This window comes from Macrosteles quadrilineatus, unplaced genomic scaffold (genome assembly GCF_028750875.1).
Source record: "Macrosteles quadrilineatus isolate MER2022 unplaced genomic scaffold, UCM_ALF_1.0 Scaffold_3__2_contigs__length_128488019, whole genome shotgun sequence".
NCBI lineage: Eukaryota > Metazoa > Arthropoda > Insecta > Hemiptera > Cicadellidae > Macrosteles > Macrosteles quadrilineatus.
This window is the reverse complement of record NW_026542596.1, coordinates 109252837-109261883: the sequence shown is the minus strand read 5'-3', so window position 1 is coordinate 109261883 and position 9047 is coordinate 109252837. Positions and strand designations below refer to the sequence as shown.

Genomic DNA, 9047 nt, shown 5'->3' with positions numbered 1-9047 from the left:
CAACTCTTTTAAAGAAAGATTCTACAATTTGGATTAACAAAATCCAACTGAGCTAGATATACAAGCGGATGTTGCACTGGCCGGAAACTCTGCTAGAAAATTGCATGTACAATCACAATCCCCAATTGTCCTAATTCAAATTGTACTAATGGCCTGTAGTACCCCCTTTAGTTAGCTCTTAGTACAAATGGCGGCTAAGTCTTGCGATTCTCTCATTTAGTGTTGCATCCTGTTGTATCTCTAGCTCAGTGTTACAAAGAGCCTACCTATAACCATGGAAAGATGTTTGTAGGGGTGAGACCTGTATATGTACGTGCCTCCAAAATCAAGTCTTTTTCATATTTTTCCTCACTCGTTTTAGCGAATTTTCCCTATAGGGAAGTATAGCTGTAAGAGTAGGTGGAATGGTAAGACCTAGACCCAAGAACTTTTTTATTTTGATGATCCTAGAGGCTAAAAGCACTATTCATTCAAATTGTTATATATGTATACTAGCGGAATACCCGTGTTTTGCTATGGAAACTTTGAGAATGGTTGAAATTTTTAATAAATTAGTGTTTAAGTTCCAACAGCCTTCAGTCAACAATTCGCAGCTACAACCTGTTTTGCTCCAATCAATGTCATATTAAAGTAGCTATTATAATGTCTCACGGACCATAAAGTGTGTAGGGGAGGGTGGGCCACAATGGAACTTGGGCCACAGTGGAACAACTACATTTTTTTTGTATTTGGCTAGTCTGCCAACTGCTGCACTCTGTGAGTGAACTTGAAAACTGTTTGTTCACCCATAGTTCATTGGTGCAAATGGCTGCCTCCATGTAAGGAAGAGATATTATTCATATTTTGTTTTTGACATCTTGAAGTAACTTTTCCAGGTTGTTTCTTCACAACTTTAACTTTTATTTGAAGTTATTTGAGATAAGTGTCACATACCAGTATAAAGAACAACACTTTCTAAAACTTTTAGACTGGTTAGCATATTTGTACAAAGTTCTGAAGTGGAATTAGTTTTAGTTTTTCTTATCAAAGACACATGGGCCACAATGAAACAGTTGATGCTGGGCCACAATGGAACTGTTCCACTGTGACCCAATAGCATGTATTTTATTGTAACAAAAAATATTACCTATTATATGGTATTAATTTATTAGTTTGAGACCCAACTATAGGGGTTTTCCATCAAAATATCCTTTTTTGGAAATTTATCAATAGGCAAAGTCTTGAAAGCATGTCTTAAAAACATAAGAGATGAGATAACAAATGTACAAATTAACAGCAGTTTGAATTTTTAACTCAAGGAATAAAGGTTTACTATGAGCGTCTTGGGTGGAACCTGCAATGGTACTCTAACCACCTTTTAGCGAATTTCCCATATAGGGAATAAGCTATTGCCGTAGTACTCATGGTAAGACCTGAACCCGGGATCGATTTTTTTTCGTTTTGAGGTCTGTAGAAGCTAAAAACACTATCCGGACCATGGGAACTTAATCTTAGTTAGGTTAGTTTCGTTGAAGTTTCTTTATGGGGGTTTTATGGCCCTAAAAACAAAAAAATTTGCAATTTCTTTTTAAAACGTTTTGTAGAGCTTAAAGAAATAAATATTTTAGTATATTGAAGCCCTGTTTGTTGTATGCCTAACGGTCAAGGAGAAAATTCAAAAATAGTGTAATTTAAAATTTCTATGTTATTCTTATGGAGAAAATGGGAAAATGAAAACTGTTGTAGTTTACTTGTTTATCTAAATATATAAAAGGCAAAGCCCTCACTGACTCACTCACTCACATTAAAGTTACAAGGATTACCAATTACCAACAGGGTGCAGCACTATCATTTATGACAACATTGACAACAGCTAATTTGCAACCAAATGGTGAGCGTATAGCGAACAAACTTCAACCTGGAGGCGAGTTAGCGTAGCGAACGAGCTAACCTGAAAACAAGTGAGCGCAGCGAACGAGCTCCGACCTAAAGGTGAGTGAGTGTAGCGAACGAACTTCAACCAGGACGTGATTGAACCATGCGAATACTTATGAAGTTAAACGGGGCAAAAAGGCGGCCGTGGCAAAGCCCGCGGGTACAGCTAGTAGAGAATAAATGTGTAAGGAGGCATTTTAGTGCAAATCCAATCAGGCAAATGGAAATTTGCTTAGTCTGCAGGTTTGCTGCGGTGGGGGTATTTTATAAGTGTTTTTATTTTGTCCTATGGCGCCAAGTACGATCCCGGGATTGTTTTTCACATTACTTCAGGCTAGACCTAGTGGTTGCTTCATGATCACTAGATAAAAATCATTAAAATCCATTGGTGATTTTGCGGGATTTGAACCCGGGACCTCAGGGTCCGAAGTCCCATGCACTAAGGCTCTAACTACTAGACCAGATCACTCCCCCGTATTTTTTATAGTAGCCTGTTTTTATACTATATTCGACGGTTCTCTGCTTTGTCACCACATTCTTTTACTACTGTATACTTCGCAGAATTTGGTTGGTTTGGACTGACAACCAAAACCAACTTGGTTGGTTTGGTTCTGGTTGTCAGTCTGACCTGACGTCTGTTTAGTGTTTGTTTCTGGCCTGGCGGTTGGTTGTTATCGTCTCCAAGGGGTTGGGTTTTGCTGTTAAAATACATCTTTAAGATTTAACAATTTGTTTTAATAACTGCTGCAGTTTTTTACTTTATGAATATTATAATAGGCCTAAACGAATAAATCGATTTTATATGGTTTATGAGAAAATCATAGAACCTGGATTGCCATTAGCATGATTCCGTTAGAATACCAGTCTGCATGTAATCCTGTAAACTTTGTTGCTCAGGTAAGGCCAGTTTATTTTATTCGGTGGTTAAGTTAGAGTTTGTTGATTGTAGGATTATTTATTTTAGTAAAACAACATTTTCTCAAAATTGCTGAATTTGTACACACATCTATGTTTTTTGTTTACTTACAAGAAATAGCCTAAATAATTTACCTAAAAACTTCCAACCTTGGATAAAAAGAAATTTTATTTTGAAAATAACAAAGGCTGCACTTTACTTTAGGTCCACAACATTTTACTCAAAATTGCTTAATTTGTACACACATCTAACTTAACTTATGTTTGAACTAGGCTATTGTAACTTTGGCGTTAGGTTAACGCTATTTTTTTTTTACATACAAGAAATAGCCTAAATAATTTACCTTAAAACTTCCAACCTTGGATAAAAAAGACTGGCACAAATTTGTTATGTTGTTGAAGCGTTTAAAAGTTAAGCCGGATCAGGTGCACCTGAGGCACCTATAGGCCTGATTTATATGATAGGCTAACTTAACTTCTATTTTGTACTGAAACCTACATCCTTAAGCAATAGGGTCTAGGTGTATGGGCCTGCGGAATGGGATTTTTCAGGGACTTTCTCCCTAATCCTTGTAGGCCCTTGGGGCATTACAATTTTACTTATTTTTTCTTAATCCTTGAACCTTATTGGTCCGTTACAAGTGCGGTATAGTAAGTCTACAATGCGGTAAAGTGAATAATTTCAATTCCTAACTCTTTTCCCCTCCTTTTTGGGTAAGTTAGTTAAGCGCAGGCTACAAGATTTAGCTTACCGGTAGCCTAAGTTTACTCAGTTTAAGTTTGTTTTGTCTGGAAATGTTTTCTACGCAAATAGAATTTTTTACCTTGTGTAAGGTCCAAACCCTGGTCTTGTTAATAAATTTTGTCAACCCAGGGTGTCCACATTCTGGAAAGTCAGGGATAGGCTAACTTAGTCATGGAAAAAAATTCTGGTCATTGAAAGTCATGGAAATCCCCAATGATAGACGGATTTGAGGGGACTTTTCAATGCTCTAGTGGGTCTAGTCGGCCGTAACCCCGACTAAGTTATCGTAGTATTTTTCAGGATTTTTCACAAATGTACGGCAATTCAATTTATTACAGTTGTACAGTTATGATTTTTTAATTTGTATTAGTTCAATACAATCTGTCCCTACTCTACTACGGTTGACCAGGTTTTCGGATAATGGACGGAGGTTAGTTCGGATAATGGACCTTCAGATCGTTCAGACAGATTCCTATAACCTAATTGACCTAAATGAATAATTATGAAAGTGTTAAAAATATTTCAAGTAGGCTAACTTATTCCCAAACTAAAAATATAGGCTACTCTGGCCTTAAGTTTAAGTTTAAGTTAGGCTTACTATATTTTATTCATATTTTGCACCAAACATGTAGGTACTTAAGTTAAGTCAAATTATCTTTTACTTATTAATTCTCTAATTTAATTTGTACCTACATGTAAGTTAACCTTACTTTTACACCATTTGGCATATAAATCTACCGGTTTGCTATTTAATCAATTATATGGGTTTTAGCGATATCTGATCTGCAGATATGTACCCATGAAATAAAATTGATTCAATCTTTGTTTAAAATCCAGGCAGTAAGTTACCTTATTAAAAGTAAATTTACGGGAACTAAGTTAAGTTTTTAAAACTTTTGAATATGGCTCTAATATTTATGCTCGGTTCTATTCGCTTCCGTTTTGGTGTGGGCTGAGGTATAATGGAAACACAAATAAATCATTTTAAACTATTGGGTCAGTCAGTTCTCCACTCCTCAGTTCCCGACACCTGTCATCTCCGTCTCTTTGATCTGTCTTTGAACAAAAGAAAAGTGAACAAAAAGGCTTGGCTTAAGTTACACGAACAGGTCTTTTCGGTCTTGTGATCCGGGTCACTTGTTCACTTGAATGACCTTTTGGATTCAAACGGGTCTTGATCAAACAACCCTCCTCTATCTAGGTCTGTCCATGATCTCACTTGGAATCGAACCAGCTAGGCCTACATTCGAAGGCGAGCACTATAGCCACTCAGCTACCGAGAAAATTTAGGCTAGTTTAATAATAATTTGTTCCATTTTAGGATGCTTGCAAACCCCATTACCATCATGGTTGTGAGAGCAAGCATGATGGCAATACATTCCAAGAGACGATGGCAAACCAGAATACAACAGTGGAGACTGATTGCAGCAACTTTGACATTGTCAAAGCCACCCAGGTAAGGATGATTTCATTAACCCTCCGAGTGTCATGCGTCGCTGCAGCGACGCGTAACGCACTTTGTATAGTGTCGTGCGTCGCTGCAGCGACTCGCGAACACTGTTTATGGCGAAGGCTCTATGACTAACTGAATCGGACTGTACTGGATTGAGTTAGGTATCGTTCTGTCCGTAATATTCTAAGCTTTCTGCAGAGGTCTGTCTCTAAGCACTATTCATTTTAGTTCCGAAAATATTGTAGCAGACAGCTGACTGAGCTGACGTGCGTGTATTTGTAAACAGCTAGGTTACCCTCGGACCGATGACTGATGTGTTTTATTACGTTTATCATTGTTTTAGTGTTAAAAATCAAAAGTAGTGATATACGTGGTGCATTATAAGAAGATTTAAGTGGTTTTGAAGTGCTGGTTGATGATCCTGAAGAAGTAGGTAGTGATATTGATGTAAATTATCAGCCAGATTCCTAGCTATGGTTGGGCTATGCATTCTTAGCTAAACGCTATGTACTGAAATCTGTTTTTTGCCCATAACTTTTTTATTTGCAAATCTACTTCCTTATATTATTATAGATTTGTAATCCTCATAAAATTTAGAACAAAGTGGCTATTTTCAAATATTTATAGGCCTATAATTTATACAATTTCATTGAGCGCAAACTTATTTTTTTTTGAAAATTTTCGAAATTATACATTTTTTTACCTAAAAAAATTTTTTTTTTTTAAATCTTCCTTATGTTTTATATATAATATTGAAGCCCAAGATTTTCCAAACAAAATGGTATATAGAACAGTATAATTAACATTGTTTTTAAGCTTCTCAGATCAGTTTTAATAAAACCTTGCAAATGAGCAAAAAATAGGCTGACATTAAGGCCAAAACACGTGACACTCGGAGGGTTAAGTTAATTATGATAGTGTACAGTACCGGTACATTTTTCTTTATTTGCATAATTCAGTTTTTAGTTCTGCAAATTATCTTGTAACTTAACCTGCATATTCTAAATAACTAAGTAGGCCTATCACCTAAAATTTGGCATAAAATCTGACAGTGGCCTGTTAAATATTTGAATCTTAATTAACTTGAATGTGATCTGTCTAAGAAAAATTCAACCAATTATTATGCCTTCTGGTGGGTTTAACATTCATCTTCAGATACATAAATAAACTGTCGCTAAACACGTTTGCTGCTGAGCGGTTGAAATCAGCAGGTGCTAACTACGCGCTGGGTACTGCGTGGTCGGACGTTCCCATGATTTAACTTTGAACAGTCAGTGTGAGCTCAGCCATTGACGTGGAAACTTAATTGTTGCCAGCTTATAGCTTAGAATGCGAGCTTTATTTTGGTGTAGGTTGGTACTAAAATTTCCCGTAAAATCCCGTCTGGCAATGCTTTTGTCCCGGTTTTGGAGATTTTCTCTCTGCAAGCCACATTACAAAGACACTGGCTACGGATCCAGTCAGTACAACTACTTTTGGGTGTTTCAATGAACTACATCCACTCTCAGGGTAACGCAGCACAATCACCGCTGCTCTTTTGTGTCGTCAAACTGAAATATTTAAATACCAATTGCGTTTGCTGATTTGGTGGCACACCGGGGCTTCGCCTGGGCCTTGCCGCCATTGGCGAGGGCTTGTTTGATATATGCCGCAGTGAACGTGTTAATCAAAGCAACTATATATTGGGTAACCAGGGGCGGCTCAAGAGGGCAGGCCAGGTAGGCCTGGGCCTACCCAAAATTTTGGTAGATATTTCAAAATTATAAATAAATGAAGAAATTTAATTATATTCAAATAATGGGAAAGAATTCAAACTAATTATTTTGCATTTGCATTTTAAAATTCCCCCTTTTTGCGGGGAAGCTTTTTAAACCTCTCGTCTCCCCAATCAAACTCTTTCTTGATCCTTGTCAGGCCTACCCAAAAAAATATTCCTGGAGCCGCCCCTGTGGGTAACTTATAGTATTTTTAGATAAACACTAAACAGGTAGCAAGAGATGGTTTCTTGGTACTAATTACGTCTGATATAGTGACCTTTCAGCCTAAAGAGCCATGTAATTAAAATTAGAGGCTCTCTCTATGAATTTTAAAACCCGGGAAAATCATTAGACAAAATTGCCAAAGTAGGCTAATTCAAGTACCGTACGGTACATTTCATTTATGTATTGTACAGTACGGTTCGCTGGAGCGTTGTCGACAGCTGGTGGAGGCTGGGTACGATGTGAATCAGCCTGACAATGAGACAGTCACGTTGCTACACTGGGCTGCCATCAACAACCGTCTGGACATCATCAGGTACTACGTGTCCAAGGGAGCTGTGGTGGACGCTGTAGGCGGAGAACTTCTAGCCACCCCCCTCCACTGGGCCACCAGGTAAGTTATGTGGTATGGTCTTAGGTTAGTTTTTTTTTTAACTTGGAATAAATTAAATATGTGAGTGTTTATCTGTCTTGTCGTCGCCCTAGTTTTTGAATTTGGATTAATATACGGCTAAAGCCCCTTTTACTAAAAGATTTTTTACCCTGATCGACTCTTTCAAGCGTGTTCGGCAGTGTTTTCGGGCATTCAGCTGAGATCAAGTGTAGTGAAACAATACAATAGCGCATGGAATAATAATCTTATATCTACTGATCTAGCTTTTTTAACTTTCTATATTAACGGTACCCGGTATCATCAAAATACTTTTTGCCAGTCCAATTCAATAATTTCATCCACCTAGTGTAACAGGCTAAAATAATGGTACAATTTTTTTTTGGATTAAATATCAACGTAGACGAAATATAGACAAGCAAGACAAGTATATTCAGGTTCCACCAATTTGAATTTCCCGCTTCCTTGACGTGCGCGCGCACCTCGCGCCTGCTCCAGTTTCCCGCGCTTGCCTGTCGCGCATGCGCACGACGGTCTAGCTACTCAGAGAGTCCAAGACGACTCTAAGACACTTCACTTCCGAACACGATATCAACCCGACAAGTCGATCATCAAATAAGGTAGGAGAACGTCTCCAATTCTGTTTCTAGTATTTGTACCGACATTTATTCCATATGTAAAATTGCTTGACTTAGCTTAACGTAGATTGCTTTGCATTGTCTTTTGTAAATCATTTGGAAATTATAATACCGTAGCATTTTGAGCTTGAATCGCACATTTATAGTATTATTGCATTTAGACGTATAAATTGTCATTGCTTTGTAATTGCTTGATCTATAATTAGCAGATCATTTACCACGCTAATTAGTAGATTTGCTTTGCTCATAGTGATTATACATCATACTTTATCTACCTTGCTTGTACATTCTATGCTTGTATTTCCATTTGTATGCACCTAGCCTCATTCTACCTGCTTTATTCCGTTGCTTTAAACCTATCGAACCATCCCAAGACCATTCCCATAAATCCTGGGAGCTGTGATAGCCTAAAGTAGGTAGAGTAAAGATGTGCTATTATTAATAAGCAGACTATCGTACCATTATTGATTTCCTTGTTTAAATAGTTGAACCTTATGTTGTACTGAGATAATCCTTGGATTTTACACCTTGATTCCTTGGATTAATACCGTCACCGATTTATCATTAATCCTTGGCTTTACACCTTGATTCCTTGGATTAATACCATTACCGATTTACCATTAATCCTTGACTTTACACCTTAATTCCTTGGATTAATACCACTACCTCCTTGCTACCTAATATTACCAATTTACTATTAATCCTTGGATTTTACACCTTGATTCCTTGGATTAATACCATTACCGATTTACCATTAATCGTTGGCTTTACACCTTAATTCCTTGGATTAATACCACTACCTCTTTGCTACATAATATTACCGATTTACCAATAATCCTTGGATTTTACACCTTGATTCCTTTGATTAATACCGTTACCGATTTACCATTAATCCTTGGCTTTACACCTTAATTCCTTGGATTAATACCGTTACCGATTTACCATTAATCCTTGGCTTTACACCTTAATTCCTTGGATTAATACCACTACCTCCTTGCTACCTAATATTACC

The 9047-nt window shown here is 37.3% G+C and overlaps 1 protein-coding gene across 1 annotated transcript in view; it reads left to right on the top strand.

Moving 5' to 3' along the window:
* Positions 1 to 2579: 2579 nt before the first annotated feature.
* Positions 2580 to 9047, top strand: part of LOC128991064 (palmitoyltransferase Hip14-like) — a 36147-nt gene continuing 29679 nt past the window's right edge. The window contains exons 1-3 of the mRNA XM_054413792.1: positions 2580 to 2811; positions 4896 to 5030; positions 7201 to 7400. Of these exons, the coding sequence (XP_054269767.1) occupies positions 2758 to 2811; positions 4896 to 5030; positions 7201 to 7400 (389 nt within the window). The 5' untranslated portion in view covers positions 2580 to 2757. The remainder of the gene's footprint in view (positions 2812 to 4895; positions 5031 to 7200; positions 7401 to 9047) is intronic.